The sequence below is a fragment of the Polypterus senegalus genome, chromosome 16 (genome assembly GCF_016835505.1).
Source record: "Polypterus senegalus isolate Bchr_013 chromosome 16, ASM1683550v1, whole genome shotgun sequence".
Taxonomy (NCBI): Eukaryota; Metazoa; Chordata; class Cladistia; order Polypteriformes; family Polypteridae; genus Polypterus; species Polypterus senegalus.
The window spans coordinates 79,993,354-80,019,106 of record NC_053169.1 but is presented as its reverse complement, the minus strand read 5'-3'; the positions used below and the strand labels follow the sequence as shown (position 1 = coordinate 80,019,106).

The window sequence follows — 25,753 nt, the reverse complement described above, 5'->3', positions numbered from 1 at the left end:
TTTGGCGTTAAAGTTTAAGTCGAAGACTTGTAGATGGTCTAATTTGTGTTGCCATCAGGGAAAAGTAGTGTTTCTTCCCAATGAAGAGGCGTATCCACGAGAAATAAAAGATTTGGTGAAAGTGAAATCCATAAACACTACAGGCAAAATATCTATCTACAATAAGCTGTTCTCGTTCGCATCATTCAATGCTCAAAAACAACATTTACACGATTCAGGACCATACGCTATGAGAATCTGTGGTCCCGCAACAATTAAAGCTACTATAAGTTTAATTTCATAGAAACCCCAATTCGGTCAGGTTTATATTTAGGATCACGGAGAAGCGATGCAACATAGAGTTGAAACAGATAAACGATCAGATGTATTATAAATTCTACAGTCAATAATGGATACAAAGCCATAAATCAAAAAGTATCTCATTCTACACTAAATATATCTGAAAAACACGGACAAAGAAGTTTTCTTGGATTTCTATATGAATCCGAAAGGTCGCGCTCGCATTTATAATAAACCAACATGTGACGAATTGTCAGCGACAATAGTTTCGTGTAGGGCCCACACGGGGGTTAGCGAGCGAAGTGAGAAGGGGGCTGAGTCCCCTAGCTTAACATAAAATAATTGTGTTTTTGTTTTTTCCGTAAAGTACCTTGGGACAGTGTTTACTACCAAAGTTACTACTGTATATGAAATTAATTTGATTGGTTCCATCTCAACTTGAACTTTATAGACCCAGTTTTAAATTCAGTTGAGTTAGTATTGCAAAGTTTAAATAATTCAAACTATCTAAAAAGCAATGTTTATGCTACAACAAGTAAATGAGATGATGATAAAATTAATCCGGAGGTATGCTCTTAATAGTTAAAGCTGTGCATTTGACAGAAACTATATGTTCTGCACACTGTGGTGAGGAGTGGTTCAATGTCAATTGATCACTGCTTGGCCACAAACTGCCTAAGACAGATATAGTGGAATGATGAGCAAATGCCTCAGTTAGGTCTTCTCCTGACAACTCTTAAGATACAGAATGAAGTCTGAACGCACTGAAGACTTCAGTAGTGGAGACAGCAACAAGCAGCTGTTGTCAAAAGGTTGTTGATCCCTGTCATAGATGTAATCATGAGTAAGAGAATTCATCAGATTTGAAGAAAGCCAACAGCTACACCATTAACTGTATCCCATAAGTGGGAGATTTGCATATATGTATATGTGTGTGTGTATGTATGTATGTATATATATATATATATATATATATATATATATATATATATATATATATATATTCCACAATGCATGGACAAACGTCTCTCCTCATTCCAGGGCCTATGGATATTACTTGCTAAGCTGTCAGCACACAGTATCTGTGAATATGAACTGCACACAATGTGAGGCTAAACAACTTGATCCATTGCAACATGCCAATAAGTTTCCTTTTTTTTTAATCCATTCTCCCTACTACCTTGTGCAGAAATCCATTCTTGATTTTTGTTTTCTAAGGGACCTGAAGTTTTAATATCACTGGTTTCTATAAAAGTAATTTTCTTGAAGGAATGGGCTGTGCTGATCAAGACAATTAGCAAAACTTGATTTGAAACTCACTCTACAACAGTGCTTCCTTATTTTAGGGCCTTGGTGCCTTGTCTGGTTTTCTACCAGATCTTTGCTATGTGAGCCATAGTAGAAGTCTCTACTTTCTGCTTCTCTTATAAAGAATGTTCCCTCTGACCCTTTTTTATGCTCTCCTGATGCGACCCCAAAATCTGCACCTTGCATCCACAGCTCTTCTTTTAAAGCTTGCACATGCCTTCTTCTCTGGAAGCAGCGGTAATTTGACTGGTTAAACTCTTCTGCCAATTTGATTGGTGTTCATTTGGTAGAATTCAAGACAGGCTTTGACATTGCTGATTAAAAGGATGCATGGTTGGATAGGGCTAGGGAACTACTGTTTCAGTAGGGTTGCTGTCCTCATTTTTTTGATCACTGCAAACCACAAAGTAACCAGAGTGATGTGAAGCACTAGAAAAACCTGGTATGAATTTATTTTTCTAAAAATGTGTGGATATTTCATCAGTTGTGTGTTTTTTTTTTTCTTTCTAATTTATATAAGGAAAATGGAATCTGTTTTCTTAATTTTACCTGGGGGAGTTGTGCACACGAGTGTGCTCAGCAGCATGTCTTAGCTAGTTAATGCTGTCTATAGATTAGTCATTTTTACTCAATTCATGATTTCTAGGTGCCTAACATTTCACAATAATCTGTTCGTAATTAATGTACTCTTCACATTCTGCTTATTTCCGACATGCAAAAATAATGCATTCAGCTATTTATTTGTCCCTGGCAAGCAAGAAATAAATGTGCATAAATCAAATCTATTTAGCCGACGCCTTGGAAAGCCTGTGCACACTCTCTCTCTCTCTTTATATGATTTATTTATTTATTTCTTTAAACTAAACTTGTGTCCATAGATAAATATAGAACAGCCAATTTATTTGTTGGGTGCCTGCCGTTTTCAGTTTTATGTTAAGCTTTAAGGGACAAATTCAATTAGGGTCAAATGCCAAGTCCTGCAAAAGTGTGTTTGACACAGAGAAAAGTTTGGGTGATGCTATTTTTTTTTTCGTTTTTTATTCTGCTGTTCCTTCTTTTGCAGCATGTGTCCTTGGGGATGTGGACTTATGCTTTTTTTTCTTTTCTACTAAAGGACGATTTAAGTCTCACTATTTCTTCTTCACCTCATTAAATATTTAGAGCTGCTTCCCTCTCTGCCGCCCACATGATTTTCTTTTAATTGCAGCCTACTGAAAATCAACACTTTTTTGTGTTGTTCTCTTCCCCTTTTGTGGGTTTAGTCTTTGAGAAGTGCAGTACGTTGAGACTCCACTTGATTGCTGTGGTTTTGCTCGTCTCTGTTCCACATGAAGTACCTGCTCAGAAATAAACAGCACATTTGTTACTGTGTATCTGTTAAAAAGTAAATGGTAGTCATGGCACCTGCTGGGGAAAATTATGAAGAGCATCTCTATGCAGGGGTATGAACAGTAGCTAACTGCCTGCTATTGCACAATAGTGTGCTATAGACTACGTGTTTTAGGTTTTGTTCAAGGTCAGGGAGCTTTAAAGTATAGATGCTTGGCACTAGCAGCGTAGGCCACCATTTACTGAAGTTTGTGGCATATTGTGTTACTTTATGTTGTGTGCTTTATGATTAGGAAAGCACCTTGTATTGTTGGTTTATAAAACAGAGATTTATAGTTTCTTTAAGTGACTCAGTAAAAGCAGAAAAACAAAACCATTTGATAGCTGAACCCATTAGAGTGTTTTTTAATATCTACCTTGACTTTCAACAACCTTTTGATGCAGTACACAATAAGAGGATAGTTATCAAGTTACAAACTGCAAGAGATTCGGGGTGCTATATGCAGATGGCCTGGAGGATTGCCTCAAACACACAGATTGAAGTGTTAAGATATAAGGGATACAAAAATACTTCTGTAAGGCCTGGTGCTCTTTCTTGTCTAAATAATTTATATTACAATAAAATGTACCCTAAGATGTTGTTAAGATAAGTAGCTAATCCTAAATTGGGTATATAGGGTGGTCCAGTTCTAATTATGCAATTTTCATTACGCTATAACTTATTACGTTTATTACATAGAAAATCACATGAAAAATCCTGGACCATTGAGAAGTGTGCGAACCGACGACATGAAGAATCGTCTTTGGGCTGAACTGGAATCGTCCCCGCATAAATCAAAGTCATCCAGACGATCTGGATCTGCATAATTAGATCTGGACCACTCTGTATTACCTCATACCATAGAGATCTTAGATCTGACAAACTCTTTACAAAAATAATGAGTTTGAACAACCATTGTCATATGGCAAAGCTCAGTTTTAATTTTGATATGCTTTAAAAAGTTATTTTTTCTTTAAACACATTTAAAAACAGAGTATTGATTCCTGTTTCCCATACAAGGTGGGAGCATGTCCCACTTTAACATTTAGCAAATTAGATTTTCTCCTTAGTAACAGGGAGCTATGACAACTTTGTGATCTTTTCAGTATTTCTCTGTTCAGGTTTTATTTTTGAGACATTTTAATTATTCATACCCATCTTGATTTATAATCATTGACTCCAAGACGTTTGTGAACTTTCTAGATGTTTACTTCAGCTCTAGAGTCAGAAACATCTTTATAGGCAGACCTTTATACATATATGTGGCAAAAAAGTTAAAATATTGCTTAGACTTGCTCAGTGCAGGCTAAACAGCTAAAACATACGCTTGAAAAAGGCTTTAAGTGACTTTAATTGGACTAATCGCTGTCCTACACCAGCAGTACATCAAAGTGATTAAAAAGGCTGTTGGTTTACACAGGACAATCACTGTGTGCGAGGTACAACTTGAAAGTGGTATACTTAAGCTGTTTAATATACCCTGTGAAACCACATTTAGAATAAAGTGCATAGTTTTATTGTCCATGTCACAAGACTAATGCTCGGTCTTCTGAATATGAGCTGTATGGAGGGGTTAAAGAAATGGTATCATTTTCCCTTAAGCACTGTAATGTCTCGCACACATGCTTAGGAACAAATAGAGAAATTGGTTAAGAATAAATTTCACTTAAAGGCTAGCAAATGTTTATTTGCACATGAAACTATAGATACTGTATTTGGAACATGTTACATATTATTGTAGTTGCAAGCAGCACTGTGAGGAACTTAAAATCTTGATTAAAAAATTATTAGCTAAATAGCATTTTCTCCTCAACCCCTTTTTGTTCTTCTGTAATGTAATGTTTTGAAGAACAGCTGTCTCAGTGATGATACAGACACAGCACATTTAAAAATCTTTATCATAAACAGAAAATAACATACTAGTATGGTTGGTATAGCTACCATAACAGTCAGGCCAGTTATTCATTTCCATCATCCCTTTTGTTTTATGCCGATTGACAATGTGAATGGAGTACAGACAGTTTGCTCTTTTTTTGTAGAACGTTCTCGCTTCCTGTCATAAACAGGTGCTAACTGCTGGTTTTATTGTTGGAGATGCTGTGTGCTGAATATGGCCCACTTTGTTCAGGAATATCAAAAAGCAATGTGTCTACTGGAGACCACGACATATGATTAGAGAAAGCTAAATTCCTTTAATATAAAATGGGAAACAGTGAAGGAGAGTAGTATCAAATATCACCAGCTTAAATACAGGTTGGATTTTGTGTCTAGTGGCACAAAGAATGAATGCAAGTTGTTCAGAAGTAGCCACTGTCCCAGTTAGTTTGATGCTCACTTCAACTCTTTCACTCTCTGATGAACACAAACTTCCAGCAGACAGCAAAAAAGCTTTTGCATCAGATTTTTGGGTCTGCTTCTCTGTCTTGCAGAAGGTTTCTGATCTGTTGCAGCATATTGCATTGGAAGCTTGCGGCACTTTATGAAAAATTAATCTTAATTTGATGCCGTCAGGATTCTGTATTTGCCACCAAACTGCATATATTTTCCAAAAGTAAACCTTTTTGCCAGTGTTACAGACATGGTGCAAAGGGATTACTGAGTGCACAAAAAGGACTTAAGTTAGAACAGCACATAAGTAGATGCAGTGCTCTGAAAGTTGAATCTGACCAAGCTTCAGGGAGCTTAACCACCATGGATTAAATTAATAGAAACATGTACTTCTAGAATAACAAGCTTGCAGAACACAAAAGGACCATCTGTCTAGTATAGTAATGGCAGGCAGTGTTGGCCTCTAGTACCCAAGGCACTGGAGTGTAACCTATGAAGTTTGTGAATTTGGTCTCTCAGGTCTTCAGATTACAGAATTCAAAAAGAATTGTACATCACTGTATCTGGGTAGGATACACTGGAAAGGGCATGATGTATAGTACACTTTGTGTAATTTATGCACATCTCTGAACACCCTTAAAAACAGACCTCCTTAGCTGTTCATGTTTCTTATTTTTTTGGTCTTCTGATTACTTGTGAATGAGAAAAGAACAACATAAAAAAAACTCACAATAGAATGACCACATTGTGCAACTGCTGTTTTTATCCACTTTTATTTTGCAATATGATCAATATTTTCTCATATTCAAGTGTGTATGAAAAAAGTTAAGTCACTGTTTTTATATGTTTTTTTTTCTTTTCTGTTTAACTTTCTTAAAAAGCTAAATACAATAAGCATTGGATCAAGGCACATACAAGACTGGCCAAAGGGCATATAGTGCACTTTGGTTATCATTTGTAATGAACAATGAACTTAAAAATTGTGGCAACAAAAAAGTGGCACAGTTTTATGAAAAACGTTTTTCTTTTTTCTCTTTTTTTAAAAAAAGGACAAAAAAAAAACCAAAAAAAGTAACAGAAATAAAAACTAGACACACATATTTTGTTGTTGTTTTTTTTTTAAATTGGATGTAATATTTTATCTTAATTTTTTTACGCATTTAACACTGTGTGAATGGTGGGAGACGAGGATGATGGCATATTGTACACTGTGCTAGCAATGGCGTCTTCTCGTCACCTTGTTTTTCAAGCTTTTCACCTCTGCCTTAATAAGCCTGCCTGCCCACTGCTTTCCTAAGCTGCTCATTGTGTTTGTCTGTGTGCTTAAAATTATTCTCTACATAAATCTTAACCTCTGTAGGCAGCATCTGGGGAGCTTAGTTCTTTTTGCAATGTAGATTTATTTATTTATTTCGGGCAGTGGTTCATATTCAGTGCCATGTAAAGTAGTATGCACTTGCCATTAAATCCTACTCGGAAGTATTCCTTGCTCCTGTTCTAAATTGATGCTGCTGCTCAGAGTTGGCTTTTCTATAACAGGGATCATCATCAGTTTCAAAGTTATTATCTTTTGTCCCTTATCCCTTCCTAGGAGCAGCTTCATGCTTGAACTTTGATACCAGCAAAGTGAAAAATAACCTGTGCTTATTCTACAAGGTTCCCAAATGTCATTTTTAAAAGTCTGATTGTTCAACACAGTAAGATTAAAAAAAACACTTTTTCACAGTTGACAAGTCATAATCATCATATTTCAATAGAACACAAAATGTAGTTGGTCTTGAAACCTTAAGGAAAGAAAATACAGTACAAATTACTACAAATTTCTAAAATATAGACTTGTACTTAGAGAGCAGGTGGCCACTTGCCAATGTAAATGCTTCATAAAAAGTTCTTAAATATAAATTATATGGCAAATGTACAGAGCCATTTCAATCCAGTGTGTAATGAGCAAACAGTACTTCAAGTCACATTCATATTAATAGTCAATAGTGCGGGACATTGCTCGCTATCATGAGTGCGAGTGGTCTGAGTCTGGGATGCCACTGTCTCTGTAGCTCCTGTTGCTGCCACTACTTTCACTATGATTGTTCTTATATAGACTCAATCCATTGGGTGGGAATATTGTGTGTATTACAAAATCCTCTTTAGACACAGGTTCACTGTTAATTGGGATCATTTGGAAAGAGGTCTCTCGAATTTCTAAGATAGAATTGTCCTTCTTTGTCCCAGCTTCAGCGTAATCGTCCTTTCTCCTGCGGCCCTTATTGTAGCCACAGTTCCTGGAAAACAAAGAGCTATTTCGGTGGACATACCAGCACACTAAGGCAAGAATTATAACGGCAATGAGTGCCACTGCTCCTCCAATGATGGCAGCCAAAGGCAAACTTGAATTTTTGTAGGGCTCCTTCTCTTGTTCTCTGTTGAGAGTTGTAGTAGGGTTATATGTTTTTACTGAGCCAGTCTCGGTTTCAATGCAGACTGGGGTTTCATCCGACAGGTATAAATTATTGGTTTCCATGGGAACCATGCATATCCTGTAAGATGACTCTGGTTCCAGAGCTGTCAGCAAATACTCGGTCCTGTCACCTTGTACAATGGTCTCAGTAATGGATCCAAAAGCTGGACTGTGGCCCATTTTCAGCCAACTGAGCCGTAAAGCTGTCATAGGTTGCGCAACTTTCCATGAAATGTGGACGTTCTCAGCACTGATAGATTTCACGTTTATTGTAATAATTTTTCGACTTGGAAAACTTGTGGTCCGATAGTTTTTGCTCAAGTCTGGCCCCTTAACCACGGGTCTTCTGGTCACAGAGGGAGGCCACTGTTCTCTGGAAGGCGGTAATGTGTTTGAAACAGTCATGCTCAGAACTGTTGGAAGGATGTCTGTGTCTCTACAATCAAAAAGGTCTGTGGCAAGGTCCTTGATAGCCATTCCTTTGACTTTTTCTGGTGCCTGGCACATCAAGCCACGCACGTTGACTTTGTTTGGAAGAGTACGAAGCCAATCCCGCACCCACTTGAGTCTGCAGCCGCAATACCAGGGGTTGTTGCGAAGTAATAACTGAGTCAGATTCTCCAAGTCATCAAAGACTCCCATGGGCAAACTGCTCAGATTGTTACCAGACAAATCCAGTCGGTACAGCTGCCTGAGATAAGAAAAAGCATTTGCAGGTATCCGATTGATGTGGTTTTCCTGCAGCTGCAGCTTCTGGAGGTTGAAGCCTGGCAGGTTCTTTGGCGGTGCAGAAAGCGAATTGCGTACCAGTGAGAGCTCAGTCAGATTTACTAACTTTGCAAATGCCATCTCTCCAATCCCATTATTGTTTAAAAGGTTTCCGTCTAAAACCAGACGTTTCAGATTTGTAAGATCCTGCAAGGATAACTCAGAAATGGAAGATATCCGATTATCGTCAAACCGTAGCTCTTCAATAGTTTTTGGGAGGCCAATGGGTATAGTGCTGAGGTGATTGCGAGAGAGGAACAAAAGTCTTAGGTGGTTGCTGTCACGAAATGCTCCCTCCTCTATACTGACAGCCGAGACGGAATTATCATCCAAGTGCAGCTCCTCCAGGAATGGAATCTGAGCCAGAGAGTCATGGGTGATAGTCCTTACATTGTTTTCCTGCAAGTGGAGCTCCTTGACATACTTTGGCAAGTTGGTGGGAAACTCGTCCAGGTTGTTGCAATAGAGATAAATTCTTTCTACCTTGTTTAGTTTACGCAATCCAGTAGGAATGCCAGCATTGTTTATCCGGTTATTTTGTAGATACAGTGTTGTAGCATCCTCCGGAATGCCAGTGGGAATGGATGTAAGACCCCGGTCATTGCAGTAAATAAATGTTCCATCACAGCGGCATGACAGCGGGCAGGCTGCCACATTACCAAATTGTCCCGCTAAGCTAAGATGTAATCCAATTTGGGGCCAAATGACAAGAAGGCTCAGATACTTACAGAACATTCTTAATCGTGACATTTTATTATGGAGAGCAGCTGGCTGATCCTCAGTACCCTGGAGGACAAAATACAGAACAATGCATTAATATGCAGAGGAACGCATTGACAAACCATTGCCATTGCCTGTTTGGAACAGCAAGCATTAACAACTGGCATTAAAAAGCAAATGTTAATCATTAGCAAGACAGAAATGTGGTTAAGAGTAACGTGCATATGATTTTGAATCTGACGTGGTGTGTGTTTATGTGCATGTGGCACTTAAAATAATTTCATTCCTGTTTTATTGAAATTTTGTCTCCAAAGAGCATCAATTCTAACAAGTAAATGGTTAACTAGGAAAGCAACTAAAAAAGAAAGGTACATTCAGTTCATCCACATAGGCAAATTAAGCATATATTTATACATATTCACATAAACAAGTAAACAAATTCATAAACACTAAAATATGTAAACAGCCCAATGAGCAACTGCATTTGCAAATACAAAAATATATAACATACATATGTAAATAAATGAATACGCCAACTTTACAAATTGGAATGATAACTAGCTAACATGTAAATGTATTACATACTGTACAATCTAACAAGTCAATAAACACGTATACACATCTATATATATTTGTGTTTCATGATTTTTTTTCCTTTTGTTTTTACAGGGTGCAGGAGTTTATCCCAGCAGCCCTGGGTGCACCCAGTTCTGAATACGACTTCAATCACCCACCCACACACACTCACACTCATTCTGGGCTAATTAACTTATCTCTGGGCTATGGAAGAAAACCAGAATGCTTGCAGGAAGCCCAAGTGAACATGGGGAGAATGTGCAAACTCCACACAGACCCAGCAGGAGTTTTAAGGCAGCAGTTCAATTATTGTACCACCATGCTATGCCAATCAAATAACTGTGTCCTACATATATAAATTAGCTGCAGAGATAACTAAATACATGCATATTAAATGAGCAGACACATACCTAGAAATAGACATAAAGTAGCAGACATACCATGGTAACTTACAAGAAGACTGTAAGCAAACTGCCTATGCATACATTCAGATATAACCAAGCAGAAATATGTGTACAGATTAGTAAATTATTAAATCATCCAAGTAAAAAACACAGAGAAATACTTATATGCATGAACAATAACAGTAGCTAGTCACAAAGTTCAAAATAAGTGTTTGGATGTACTGTATGCATGTATGTATGAATATTATATACTATACATACACTGTATTTATAAATGATATAAAAATGCATGTTGTTCTTAAGTTGTTTAAGTTTTAGTTGTTTAAGACATTTTTTAAGCTCCCTCTGCCACTTTTAAAATTTCTTTAATTGCTACGCTGAATGCTTTTGCTTTAGCCAGTTTCAACGGCAGCAGTGCCACAAGGACACACAAGAGGTGAGTGTTGACAAGGTGTGCTAATATAAACAGTAACCTCAATAAGTGCGCCTGCAAGCCTTGTGGTGAGTCAGGTACTTTTATTTATTGTTCTACCTTAATCCTTGCACTCAGACTGTCTCGAGGTCTTCAGTGGAGTATATTTATTAAACAGACCTTAAAATGACAGCTTTCCGAATGTTTATGTTAAGTGACATAAACAAAAAGTTATCAACGGTTCAAACAGATGAGCCACTTAACGTACTGTTTGTACAATGAAAGAACTTCTCTCACACATAGCAGATGCACTTGGATATAGATATGTCCTGCCTTTAAGGGCCACTAATTTGATCTGGGTTGCCATATCCTTTAAAGGTTAATAGTTACTCGGAGGTGCAGGATAAAAAAAAACAATAACTTGGAGCATTCAGTGTATGTATTTACTTCCCATTTCGTAATTGGAGATCTTTCTATTGAATTAAGCCACTTGAACAAAAAATAGAAAAAATAAATAAATAAAAACCATGACATTTCTTACCTGTATATACAGTATATAAAACATGACATTATTAAACCTGCCATATTTAATTATTATTCATGACATGCAGCATGGAATAAATAAAATGATCCCTTTGTCCAGTTTTATTTGAGTCCCTTAAACTGAATGTTTATAGACAAATATTCAAGCTGCTTAGGATTTTTGAAGTCTGTGTCTGTTTTTTCTTTTTGTATTGTTAAGACCTTTTGGCATGGTAATTTAAATGTTTCCTACTAATTAGCCATATATACTTTTATTCTGGCAGCTTTGTGCTCCTGTCATGACCCCTTTTGTAGACAACTGGATTTATAAATTGCATTTTAGTCACCCAGCATGCAAAAAGGAAATGCATCAATATCCGTCATACCTGATTTAAAGTCCAGGATAAATCCAATGCTTGCTGAAATCCTATCAGCAGCAGCGTGGAGGCTGTTGAGATCCTGCCTTTCAGCTGCGACCTGATAAGATCTAGTCTCTTTGGTCGTCTTTCGTCCTCCCAGTGTTTGCACTGTGATACTGCTGACCTGCTGGCTTTTCCTGCAAATTTTAGTAATCATTCCAACAAAGGTTTAACCATAGCAGATAAATGGACAAAAACTGGTTTTTGTACTGAAATTAAAAAAAGGAGGTGGCAAATCAGTTAAAATTAAAAAGCCTGTGTGAACAGGCTGCTTTCTTTGTAATCGCTAACAGCCGTAGCACAAACTAGACCATTTGTAACTCTTCAAAGCTCTCTTGTGAACCATAACTGATAAAAGTAGCATCTTCAGCTTCCCCTCAGGGTAACCTTTCATGTTCCCGAGGCTTCACTGCTGTTGTCCTTTCCAGATAAGTTTGGTCTCAGTTATCCACCGGGAAAGATCCAAAATTTATTACTATTGGTAAATGGAATAGTTCGTTTTACAGACAAACTGCAGACACTTGTATTCCCCCACAAGCTAATCGCAGGTTGAAATCCTTGCCACCAGGATTTATTTTTTTAACTTCCTATTTTCCAAAGGCAAAGAAATCCACAGGCCATGTGCTTCACTGTTGTCATTCTGAAGAAATAATTGGCTTCCTCTGTTTCACCCTTGGTCCGTCTGTGAAAAAGCAATTTGTAAAATTGACAAAGTTAGCTGTGTGCCTAAATTTATTCTGATATAATTAAAACTGAATGCATCGTCCCCAACAACAATTACTGTTGACAAGTACAGCTGAAGGGTAATAAACAGCAGAGATATAACATCATTACTATGTAAATATCCAGTATGTTAAAGCGATTCAGCCATCTTGCCAGCAATGGACTAGTTTTAAATACAAGTCCTCAATACTCACAATGGTTTTTAAATGCATTCTAGTTGGCTCCCCTGCAATTCACCCGCTACGACCCTGCTTGTCCACTTTCCTCTTTTTCTAGAATATTGAAAGCTTTAGCTCTGCTGAAAATTCATGAGACACAAGCCCCATTTTAAGAGGCCACTTCAGAAAGTTTTTAGCAAGGCTTCATTCAGTTGCATAGGAGTTGACACAAATGGACAAATTAGATTTTCAAATAGCTGTCTGAGTATTGGTTGTAATAAAATTTTGGCCTCCATTTGGAATTGGAGGAGTTATGATAAAGCCACAGTAAGAAAAGCAATAAATATTTGAGTCAAATATGTTGGTGAATTAATGGACTTTAAACACTTATGAGGGAAGTTTGGTGTTAGTGTGTGTTGAGAGGGCTTGGGTCTTTACCTAGCTTGGTTCCTGACTTTCATCCTATTTGTTAAGTCACCTGTATAACAGTTAAAATGTGCCAGCCTGTCAAAATGCAATTCATCGTACAATACCCTAACTCCAGTGACTTTCGTGCATGAAGGGAGTTTGATTTGGATGGCTGATAATCTTTGAATGTAGCCCTTAAAACTGTCCTGTAGCAAACACTAAGGGGTTCATGCACACCTCTAAAATCACTTCTGATAATGTGGTTGTGATCTGATAAGAATTAAGCCTGCACTGCATGGTGCTGCAATTTTCTAGTGAAGTTATCCCTTTCTGATATTTGCAAAAAAATGAATTATTGAATGGCTATAGGAAATTACCATCCCTTCATCTTTTTAAACTAGCCTTTGTTCCCATTTATGCAAAATAAATGATATCAGTAGCTTTATTGGGGTTCAGGGGGTAAACTCCCAACAGACTACATCTGGAATCTGCTATCCAGGTTAATGTTTTCATTGTGACACATGCTTGCCATCCTGAAAGAGAGGAAATAAATCAAGGGTTGCAGTATGAGATTCTCATACACGCGAGACTTGTGACTTTTTGCCACCTAATAGGAAGCAAACGGGATTAGGAAGCTAATTGAATTTTCCGCAGTTGAAAGCAGAACCTGCTCTGGTTTCATGCAAGCAGATGACTCTTTTTTTCCCCTCTCCAGGTTGCATCAGCCAGGATGGCCTTTCAGCTATGCGTGGATAACATTTTACTAAAAAGGGAACACTTGACCCTGGCGATAGAGTGCTGCAACTGTACTTCTGCTTCTCCCCACAGTAATTACAAAGGATCCTGCAAGCCGAGCCACAGTCCTCGAAATCTAGCCAGTCTGTGCAGAAAAATGAGCACTGAATAATAGATGTTTAGACTCGCTTTATCACAGGGAAGGCAAAGAAGCGGGCATCATTCAAAGACAGTTGGGGGTCAGTGCACCCTAATCATTGCCACATTTAACTTTCCTGTTTTAACCATTTCTTACATTTTACCCAAGACATAAATATGTACCCCCTGCAAACCCGAAAAATTACAGCTGCAGCAGGTGAATAATACATGGCTGCTTCAAAGGTGGCATAATAGAACCATTCATATAAAATGTATTGATTCTGTGAAGAGTAGAGACAGATTATTTTGTGTTCTTCAAAGCTTCACAGGCTTTAAAAAAAAAAAAATCAGTTAAACCTCCTGGCAAGGCCTGACAAATGTATATACAGTACCGCACTGAAGATTAATGATATTAATCATAGTGCAAAGCACTCGAGGAAATGCACTTCTTATTTGTGACAATATTTAATCTGCCCGCCATGCCCTGTGATGTCCTATACACACTTTAAATTAATTTAATATCTGCCACCTGTGAGTGTAATCTTTTTCCGTTGGTGGACGAACCTGTTCTGCAGCTATGAAAAATGTGAATGACTTCTGCTGGCCTTTAACTTTCCCTTAATTTATCTTGAGTGTTAATTATTGTTGCACTTATTTTATTTTTGCTTTGTATGCAATCGTTTGACTAGTGGTGGGGTTTGGAAGTTTGTGTGCCTTATTATGACACTCGAATTGAAAGCCTGCAAGTTTGCTTCCTTATTTGTCTGCCTTGTTAGTTGTAGCATGGCATATGTAGCACTCTGTGAATAATCAATTTAAGGGCTCTGCTGCCACAGACTTATGTTTACGTATTTATCTACATACGTATCTATTACTCTCTTTCTGTCTCTCTTTGTATGTGTATATATATATATATAATAGAGAGAGAGAGAAAGAGAGATTTTTTTCATTAAATGGGTTTAAACAATGGCTGGAGGCCCACAATGGACCAGAGCACGGTGCATGACGGTTTCCTTCCTTGCATGCAGTGCTGCTGGGATAGGCTTTGGTCCTCCTAAGACCCTAAACTAGATTAAGCAGATTTCAAAGTGATATGTTAAAAATGGATTGATGGAACTTGTATGTTTGTATGCATGTATGTATTTATTTATTTTGCTGTGATGGACTGATGTCCAGTCCAAGACTGGTTTATCCGTCACACCCTGTGCTGTCAGGATAGATGTAGCATCCTTACACCAGAAATTGCTTAAGCAGTTTGAGAATCTTAAATTATTTATTTGTTTAGTCATTCATATTGCTATTTTTTGAACTTGGCCTCTTTCTATTCATGAACATAAGAGAATGTAAACTTTATGCACAACACGTGTAGCACCTTGCTTATCTGTCACTTTTTCTGCTTGCCTTCCCATTCAGCGGTTTTCTATTTCTGCATTTTTTTCTGCTCAGGAAGTATGGAGTGTTAGCATATTCATTATGTTACTAATGGGGACTGGTACTTAGTGGGACTTTAAAGAAGCTGGATTCTGCCATTTCCTTCTGCGAAATAGCTCTTCATCTGGTGTGGTGACGGTGCTGGCTTTTGGGTGGGGGAATAAGGAGAAAGTCCTACTCAAAGTGAAAGCGTCTAAAGCTCATTACGTTTTGTGTGTATTGGAGGATTTAATTCCCTTCACCCAAATTACAGGCAAATAAAAGGCCTGACAGTGGTCTTTTGAAAGTGGACACCATTTCTGAAACCAGGATTAGCTGCACTGTTGTGAATTTCTTCTAAAGCCTCCTCTCTAGTGTTGCGTCAGAAATTGTATGCCACTGCTGTCTTCCTACCCCCATCCTTACTTTTTTGCTTTTCTGATGAAAAGGAATGTCTTTGCATATCAAAAGCTACTCCGATCTTGTCCAAATAACAGCCGGGGGAATCCCGCTGCCTTGCTCAGTCTCAGTCGTGCTTCATTCTATGGCTTGTGATTAGTGAAGCTGCTTTGAGTAAGTAAAATAGCAGAGGATGGTGAGCTTTGGTGGGGGGGATGTACATTAGGCACCTCCTTTAGCTTAAGACCCACTGCTTGTCCTAGACAATTAAACCACAAGATGAGAAGTCAAAGCATGTAAGGTGGGAAAGGACTAGTGCCCCCTGCAGCTCTGCACTGGCCATTAATACTGCCACATGGTTTACCACTGTTTGATGTTTATTGTACATTTTGCAGCTTTAGAAGCAGACGGAATGCAAAAAAATGTTCCCAAGAGTGAGTGCCTCACTATAGAATCAGCATATTTTTCTCTATTAATTAAGAGAAGAGCAGAATAAACAGCACCAGCAACACCTGGCCTCTTCCCCCCAGCGTATCCTCTACGAATCCACATCACACAAGTCGGCAGTGAGCACGCTGGGTAGGCTGCTTGCGGGTGAAAAGTGAACTCTAGTATAACGCACACAAATGCTTGAGGCCAGCAGCCTTCAGAAATCCCACATCTGTTTCATTCAGAAGAAGCTGTGCTTGTGTTACAAGCAGCCTAGCAGGATCCTCATCTCTACAGAATCTCTGCTTTCTAATTAATTCACACACAGTTTTAAGCCTTTATTAATAAAAGTACCATTTTTAAATGTTCATTTTAGAAATATCCCTTCTATGTTCTTTCTGTGTGATGTAGACCACTCCAAAGCTTTGCTTCCTTTACACTATAAATAAGTTAAATCTCAGAAGGCTGGAGCAGTGCCGTGTCGGTGTTCAGAAAAATATTATGGAAGAACTTTGGGTCCCTTCCAGTTTCATTTTGGAAATCTGGAATAAGGCTTTTTTTCACTGTTTCACAGAGGAAGAGAACTATGTACCTTGAAATCATTAAAACTAAGAAAATACGGCAGTGCAAGTAAGAGGGAAAAAAAGCCAAGCAGAGCCATTTGCAGGGCCTATAAGAAGCTCATTAGTATTTCACTAGATTTTATGTATTTCTATATTTCTTTATTTAAATATTTTTTTTAATTGAATTTATTAAAAGCATATAACATTCTATATAATCAAGTCAAACTTAACAAAACTAAAATCAATTCAACCCCCACCCATGAGAAATTTTAAACGGTAATCACCATTATGTATGGTGACAGCATGAGAATAATGCAGTAATACTGCACCAAGAGAGAAACGTAAACTTAGTAATAGTGGCAGTTATTAAATTTTGTAGTAGTAGCAGTTGTTACCTACAGTGGAGAAATGGGTACACAATTGGCTTTGTTTACTGAGACATAGCAGAATTTAAATTTTAAAATTTCAACTGTTTTCATATTCTTATTTTTTATTATTACAACATTAACTAGTGCAATGGGCTGATGTGCCATCCAGCATTGACTCCTTCATTGTGCCCAGTGTTGCCAGGATAGCTTTCAGCCCCTGTGACCCTTAAGTAGATTAAGCTGGGTTGACAATATATATGTACTGTATATGTATGTATATAATTGTATGTGTCCATAATAGCTTTTCTCTGTAGCTCTGTAGCATACAATATATGAAATACATAAACATTCTTTAGTATGCATTTAGCATTTTATCTAATATATTTGTTTAAAAGCCTTTCACATTAATGCATTTAATGCATCCACATTTAGACTAGTCAGTGAATGAAGTTCACATTTGGCCAGGAGAAAGTAATGCACCAATGCTAAATATGATGTGTCAACTACAGACCTCAAACCTGAAGACTTCTCTTGTAAATTTAAAGTTAAATAAAATTTTGAGTAGTTTTTCCTGAAAGGTAGTCCCAGATATATATATATATATATATATATATACACATATATATAGATTGACATAAATTTGACGCTGTAGCTAAAATTAGCCTTGTACCAGGGCTAAAGGATGGGCTCATAAATGGAGGATGTATGTGCAGCAACCCCTTAACTGGCGATGGTCACTTCTGCAAATTCTTCATTGATGTCTGATCATTTAACAATCCTGTTTTTGACTGAACATTGTCAAAGAGACATTGCCCTCATGAATAACCCAGCATCTGCAGAGTAAAGTGACATTCCTGCTTTAAACTCAAAACTTGTCAAGGGGAACCCTTGCCTCGAGCCAAGGGAACAAAGGAAAAAAATTACAACACCCTAAAGTGAGCTTCCTACGTAATTTGAAAGGGTCCAGGTCCTGCTAAACTTTTACCTAATAAAGCTGATTCAGAAGACAGGTGAATGGATAGACATAACCTTTCTAACTATTTGAAGTGCGGACATTTGCATTTTTCTTTCTTTTCAAAGATGTGATTTTTGGATTATTTAAGAGTTACTCAGAAGATGGATTAATTAATGAAGCTCAAGGACAGTCACTAAAGTAGTTAGTGCCAACCAATAGCTCTTGTGGTCAACAGTTGGCAGAAGATGAAGATGTAGTTATTAATTTAATATATACTTTTAACAATTCAGTTAACTTTTCAGTATGTCAAGTTAAATTCTGGATTTCCTAAGCAGTTGTTGAAATATTTGTACAGTGGTCTATATCTATCGTTGTATCTCTCGGCAGTGGTCTATATTTTGGATGGTTTCTTTTTTTGTGTGTTACAGACTTGCATATGTGAGTTCAGGAGGTACATATTCAGGTAAAGTGAGCTGGTCAGGTATAGTCTTCAGAAGTCAATTTTCTTCACTTCACAGTTGTGTTTTAAAGATTTAATTTGGATTAGTGTCATTTTGTGCACTTTCGCTCTGAAGGCTCAACACAAACAGCAACTCACAAGTGCAGATGTACATATTCTAAGCCAAGATTATTTATTTTCTTTACTAATTTCCTTTACGGCAATTTTTCTACACTATTTTGTCTCATCCAGTAGAGACCTGCACCTTTGGTGGGAGGTACTGCATGTATAAAGTAGACTTTTCTAAGCACCTGCTAACTGATACAGCTTTGCTAATTGGATTGTTATAATGCATGACTGCCCTCTGCTACAGTAACTGAAAAATTGTGGCATGTTTTTTAAGTAAGAGGATAAAAGCAAAAAGCTTTTATAGCTGCAGCCCCTTTGCAGTAGTCTTGCCGTCTTTTTTACTGTTACTGTAATAATGTGTATTTAAACATTTTGATGCCAACTACTGTAAAAGCTGCTATATAAAATACATAACGATTGATAAAGACAGCAAAGCTGCTGGAACATCTGTTTACCACTATGAAATAACTAACATAGACTAACAGTTCTTGGATACTCAAATATACTTTTACAATGAAAGGAATGTAAAAAGCAAACAACTAGCAACATTCTGGAAATATATATTTTTGGGACAGCATTGTCTTTGTTTTTTTCAGGTGAAACAACAAGCCTCTGGCATGGCCTTGATTCCAAAGTTCACCTCAGCAGTATCAACTCTGATTTGTTCCTCCAGTCTCATCAATACTAGAGGGCTTGCTTCTGTTTCCTCTGCAGATTACTGTTAGAGCACTTGCTCTGTATTATGCTTCACTCTTTGAGCTGTGGGCTTTGCTAATGAGGGCAGCTTTAATGTTAAATGCACCAGACTGCAAAGTCAAATGCAGCAGCTAGTCTTTAAATGCATGTGCGATACATCAGTATTTTGTTCTCTTCACAAGCTTGTGTGGACTTGGATGTGCTAGACTGGCCACTAGAGCAAGCTATACTGCACATGAAGTGCTGAGCAGCTTTGAGCATGGCTCTCTGTGCTTTACTTTATCATCAGATTTCACAAAAATCCACATCATTGTTTGAAGGAAGAACAGTAAGATTTTCCCCAGTTCAGGTGGTTCTGGGAGACACTCTGCTCTACGGGAGAATGCTATTTTATTTTTCTAGCTTTCTTTTTTTTTCCCCCTGCTTGTTTTACTTTTATGCCCATAGAGACTTGAAAAAAATGAAACTCCTCAGTTGTGCAGTGATAGTACTGGTAACACTCAGCTGTTTCTAATGGGTGAACTTGTTTCCACTTCATTTATTTAGACTTGTAAAGTTAAATCGAGCATCCCTAAAACAAAAAGAATGTACACAGCGACTCGTTCACCTCTCAGCAGAACACATTAGACTTCGATGGCACCGCATGCCTGTAACTCGTCTGAGAAATACACAAGTGCAGTGGGCATAGATAACCAACTGGCACTCCTGGAAAATTAATACCATTCTCTTCTTATTAACTTGAAAAATGTTTTTGGGTAAAACCATGATGCATGCAACCTTACGTAAGGGCATTAGAAATACTATTCACATTATGTTCATGCCTAGGACTCTATCTGCATTGCAGTCAATCGGTAAAGCACAATACTAAAACACTCCTAAGTTATAGTTGCAGCTTAAGTTGATATGTCATAGTTAAACTTTTACCCTGATTATTAAAGGGCACAAAATGAATTTATTGCTTGTAAAATATAAGATAGTAAGGATGAGGGGGAGAACTGGCTGTGACATCGGTAACTCGCCATAGATTGCTAGATTTGATTGACTGACCTGGCTAGTCGGGTGTCTCCTTCCTCCCATAACATTCCATGTGTGTCCCTCCCAAAGCCCCTTGCTTGGTGGAATAGGATGTGGCCCTAGGGTGTTCATGTCTCAAGATTAAGAAAAGTAGCACAAATGAGCAGTAATACGACTTAGTGGTGATAAAATGCAGAATGTGACTTCACGGGTTTCACAAAAACATAGCTTGTCATACTAGAATGATGACTATTACTTAGTGCAAAACACAATAGCAATTGTACTTTTTCCACACCATCATTTGTTGGGTTGGGCATTACTTTTAATTTGGTGTTCACAACAAACAAAACTAAATCAACAGAAAATCCGTGCATGCCGTTGTCTATGCAGAGTCCCGTATCAGCAGGCTCTGTTGGCAATCCTAGTTGTCGCCTTGTGTCTGGGAGTTTCTTTGTTTAAACCAATTAGAGGAGACCTTTTATACTGAATCTCTTTACCCATATTCATAAATATGTGCACCTTTAGAATATTCTCTAGTATTGTGTGATCATTGTGGCAAGAGGGGAGAACAAAGGTGGCTTTGTTCTAATAAGTGTGACTTTACCTGGGGAAACCCAGTCCCACTGGCCCTGAGAGGAACATACTGTGCACCTCTAGAGGATGCTTGAGGACTTAAGAGATCTAAAATGATCAGCTATAAATAATATACTTGCAATTATATAACTTTTCTGCAAATATTGAAATGTTTGTGTGTGTGTGTGTGCATTACTTGATCTGGTTCACCAACTGAACTGGCAACATTGTGTTTTGCACTGTGTTTTCTTCACTATTAGGCCACAAATGCCTAACTTATGAAGACAGGGCTCACGCAAAGTCCTATATAGCAAACTGGCTTCAGAAGATCGTTTTTTTTTTTGTTTTTTTTTGTTTATAACGTACAGTGCTTTAAATGGAGCATTTTCTGTTTCCTTTCATTTGTGAACAAATAAGGGAAGCAGTAACCAATCGGCAAAATCCATAATGTTTGCTGGCCTGTCATGCTTTTGTATCCCTAGAGTGTCTTTTCAGTTCAACAAGTGATAAGCCTCTTCTCTTTCTCTCTTTTTTTGGTGTCACTTATGAAATGTAAGTAGTTTCTTCTTTTTTAATAGAGTACAAGTGTGTTACAAAAACTGCTGATTTCTCTTAATAAGTGTGTAACGTGCTGTGCAGAATCATTTTTCATTTACGTCTGTGTAAAAATTAATAGGGAGGCCTGTACAATAAAGTGGAGATTTAGTGGGCTAATTAAATCCCTGTGGTTCAATTCTAGCTTTTTGGGCTAATCCAAAACCTGGCTGTTGCCTGGTGCAATGTGTTGAACAGATGAGGCCAAAGATTTCTTTTGTTTACTCTTTCTGTTAATGTGATGTTTTCTTTTGAGAGACGAAAGGAGTTGAGTTGTGGCGGCATAGTTTTTGCCCACTTGGGGGTGGTAAGCACCGCAAGAAGCCAACCTTTCAAGAGGCACAGGTCAGGCGTTTACTGCTGGTGTCCACTTTACTCAGCTTTAATTACGACCAAGCTCCCCATGGAGAAAAAGACCATCGAGTTCAGGGAAGAAATGTGTGAATTGTTGGAAAACTGATTTCCTCAGCCAAGCTTCCTGAGAGAACCTCTCGCACCTAAATCTGGAACCATGTTATTTGTGCCTGTCAGCAGGCTATCCTCGCATAACTTTTCAACAGATAATTGTCTTCAAAATAGTTGTGCTATTGACTGCATGTTTTGATTTTCCTTTGCTTCAGTAGGTGTTTTAAACCATGCTGCAAATTACTTTTGAAGTTTAAAATTAAACTTTACATACAATTTAATATAATATTATATCAAACTAGTCACGTTTATAACTAGCTGCAAATATTGATCATTAACTAACAAATATGTGTTTTGTAGTGGGTCTAAGCCTGATGATATTATTAAAAAAAAAACTATATCTTAAGTGAACTAATCTCAGTGTAAAAAAATAATATTTAAAGGGTGGCCTTTGGCATGGCTTAATAAACCCCTTACTGCCTAAAAGAAAAAGCTATGGCTTCAAAATTAAATGTAATGAAAGTTAGTACTGTACTAGAATCAAATCAAACTTTTGCTTCTTTGCTCAAAATTTAAATAGTAACAAATGCACGAAAGAGTGTGTATGTATATATATATGTATATATATATATGTATATATATATATATATATATATATATATATATATATATATATATATATATATATTTATATTTAAACAAAGTAATTCAATAATACACCCAGATGAAGTCATGAAGAATTGTTATATTAAAGTACACCTTGTTAAAAGTATGTTTTACATAATATTGGGATAAAATGTATGTAGGCAGGATTGTGTACATGAATTTATTTATATACTGTATTCATACATGCATAAATATGTAAGGCACAGATGTTTTAATAATACATATGTACAGTACCCACACCATGAATATGTGTATATGTTACAAGGACACATACACTTTATGCAGGGTGTAATATATAATATTTTATTGTGTAAACCAAAAATTAGATAAAGCAGCTTCAATAACTGGATGAATGTATGTGATTGATGCTTTATAATGTAGCTGATAATGATGCTTAATGTAAAAAGCTTTGTGTAAACTTATATTTTGCATGTATGTATGTATATATATATATATATATATATACACAGTATATATGTAAATTTAAACAAATGTATACAATCAAATATTTATATGTGTTTCTGAGGGGTCTGTATATATTGTGTCCTGCTATCTCTTGTTCTCTCTATCATTGGTGCATCAAAAATAAATTGTGTTTAAATAATTTTACCAATTTGCTACTGTTCATTCAGCTTGTTATACAAGAAAAACTATGTACACAGTGTTCACAGCTGTCCTAATTCTGATTATTGGAAATCTGTATGGTTCTCAGTCATGCAAAAATAACTATAAAGCTTGCAATGGGCCTTATTAATAGAAAGCTTGAAATCCAATTAGCATTGAGATCTGGTGCCAGACTGTGTCTTTCCTGCTTGGGACAGTGTATGCATATGTGGATTAGAATTGTAGCTGCTGAATTGGTTTTAATATAGATATAAAGTGATCTAATCTTTTCTTTCATGTAACATTGATTATAAAAGAATTATTGTCCATTGCCAATTTTTTTAATTGTCTGTAGGCTGAAATGGAAAGCTTTGCAGAAAATAAAAACAAGTGTTCAGTCTTTCTTTAGGATGCTTGAGTATAGTATATGGGTGATCTGAAAGCTTTTAATATATTTTACTCCTTACAAGTCGGGAATATTTACAATAAGCGGTGCTGGTATTATACGCCTCTCATCATCCACAGACCACAGGGACCATCTGATTGCTTCCTTTTTTCTGTATTATAATACAGGGCCAGAAGGTTTACAACATAAAACCAGGCTTGTCTTTTTTAATCTTCGAAACGATGTGAGTACTTCACTCATGTGCCATGCTTCAACTCATTTTTCTTCCAGAGCATGTTAATCATTATGCCAGTCACATATACCATCTACCCAAGCTATGAATTTCTGACTACTCGATGGGGAGGCAGTTGTTGGTATAGTTTATGTAAAGATTTACCCTGTGCATAGTCATTATTAACTTAATTGAGAATGGACCATCAAACAATAAAAAGTGAAGGGTTACGATTGCTGGCTTTGGATTTTTTAATAGTTCAAGCTGAAAATAGGAGTGAGGGGCCTTTTTCATTTCGGGATTGAATTTTTAATATAGAAATAGATTGCTCAGCAGTGGGTATAATATGTTGTTCGTGCACTGGTGAGAGGAGAATTATTGATTTGTTTCGAGAAATTAGCGACTAGTTATTAAAGGATGGATAAACCAGATAAATCGGGGCTCGTTTCTTTTTAAAAGTGAATTCAAGTGAAAGCCAGAGTCTTCCACAGATTCCCCCTACATATGCACATACATACATACATACATACACACACGCACGCACTTACTTTACATCGACAATGTTTTATACGCATGTATGACAGGGCATAAAGAAACAGTTCAACGTGTGTAAAGCGCCTTGCCGCGTGCTTACTCGAGAGCTGTACTACTTGATATCGAAAGCCGCTGCATCGGAGGCTGTATATTAGGAGCAGCGGGTAATGCCGAGTTGACGCCCGCAGGCAGGCGTGTGTGCAGCCGCATCTCTCACTTTTGTGCCTTGTCCTCGTCACTGAAACGATTGGGATGCTGCATTTTCACTTGGAGGTAGTGACAAGTAGAAGCCTACCTTACCACCCCCACAGACGTACACTGAAAAAATCAATTAAATAAAAACACTTACCTCAGGGAATAATAAAGAAATAAAAAGTTAAATCCTGCTTTGTATGCAGTCGATAACAAATATATCCAGTAAAGTAAAATGGATGATAAAACGGAGCTCTCCGTCTACACTTCCAAAAGCATGAAGCGGGAAAAAGTAAGCAGCTTTAAGAGCGATGTGTCCGTGAGTTCAAACATTCCTTTGATACTGGGGCGAGACAGAATAGCCCCGCAGTCCGACACAAATGTGAATTCAGAGCCGAACTGAGCTGCGCTACAGACTAGCGCTGATGTCATACTGGGGGCGGCTCGCTAGCGCGCTCCCGCACCCCATCTCCCCCCTCCCTCTCTCCCTCTCTCTCTCTCTGTGCTCCCGCACTTTCGATCTCCTGCAAAATAAGTCTTGTTGGCATGGAAAGAAGTTTAGTGTTGCGACTCGTTATTAATACATTACAGTGTAATAGTTACAGATAAGCAGACATTCAAAAATACGACGTCACTCTCGAACGCGCTTGTTGTCTCAGATTTAAGCCCACTTTCTTACACTCGGTCACACGCTTTCGATTCCGCTCCCCCAAATTCGAAATTATTCACCTTTCACGTTTCTACTTTATGTCATTTTCACGTACGGGCGCGCGCGCCCACCCGTCTCAATGCCTGATCCGAAACTGCGCCGGTATTCGGCACTAGAGGGAGCAAAAGAAAGCAGATTTATTTTTATTTATTTATTTATTTATTTTCACTCACCAGTAATCCTTTGCTTGAACCGCTTTATGCATTTTTCCCCTGATGAAAAATCTGGTACTTGTTATGCTGCATTTAATTTCTCACTTATGTTATGTCATTTAATTCAAAATTGATCCCTTTCTTCAGTGTTCAGTATTAATCCATCCATTAACCAACTCACTTAATCAACTCATAGTCAAAGAGCCCGGCGTTTACGCCAGTAGTATCGATGCAGGGTGGCTACCAGTCCTGAAAGGGGCCTTAGGTAGAAACCTACACTCAGTAATGCGGGTATAATAACAAAAGAAAGTCACCAATGAACCTCATATGCAGGCTTTGGGATGGTAGAGGAGAATGTGACTTGCACACATGCCCAAGTTTGAACCAACCCAAGAGTCTGGAGCTATAAGACTTAAGCAATGACCAGTGCTCCATGTCTTTTGGCTGTTAAGTAAAAACGTTAGTTAAATATTAATGTGGGCTTATGTACGATACATAGTGATTGTTTCTGCAAAGTGCTAAGTAATCCATATTTGTTAACAGAGCCAGTTAAGTGCATTTTTGAAATACAAGACTATACTTTC

The 25,753-nt window shown here is 37.5% G+C and overlaps 2 protein-coding genes across 4 annotated transcripts in view; one reads left to right on the top strand and one right to left on the bottom strand.

The window, feature by feature from the left end:
- The window catches only part of macrod2 (mono-ADP ribosylhydrolase 2), a 1,287,980-nt gene that overhangs the window by 261,346 nt on the left and 1,000,881 nt on the right, over nt 1–25,753 (top strand). The gene's annotated exons all lie outside the window — the stretch shown is intronic.
- Nucleotides 6,033–24,739, bottom strand: flrt3 (fibronectin leucine rich transmembrane 3). Its single transcript, XM_039739036.1, has 3 exons — nt 24,466–24,739; nt 11,528–12,242; nt 6,033–9,293 (listed from the first exon to the last, which is right to left on the bottom strand). The coding sequence occupies exon 3, from the start codon at nt 9,255–9,257 to the stop codon at nt 7,293–7,295; it is 1,965 nt and encodes a 654-aa protein (XP_039594970.1). The 5' UTR covers nt 9,258–9,293; nt 11,528–12,242; nt 24,466–24,739; the 3' UTR covers nt 6,033–7,292.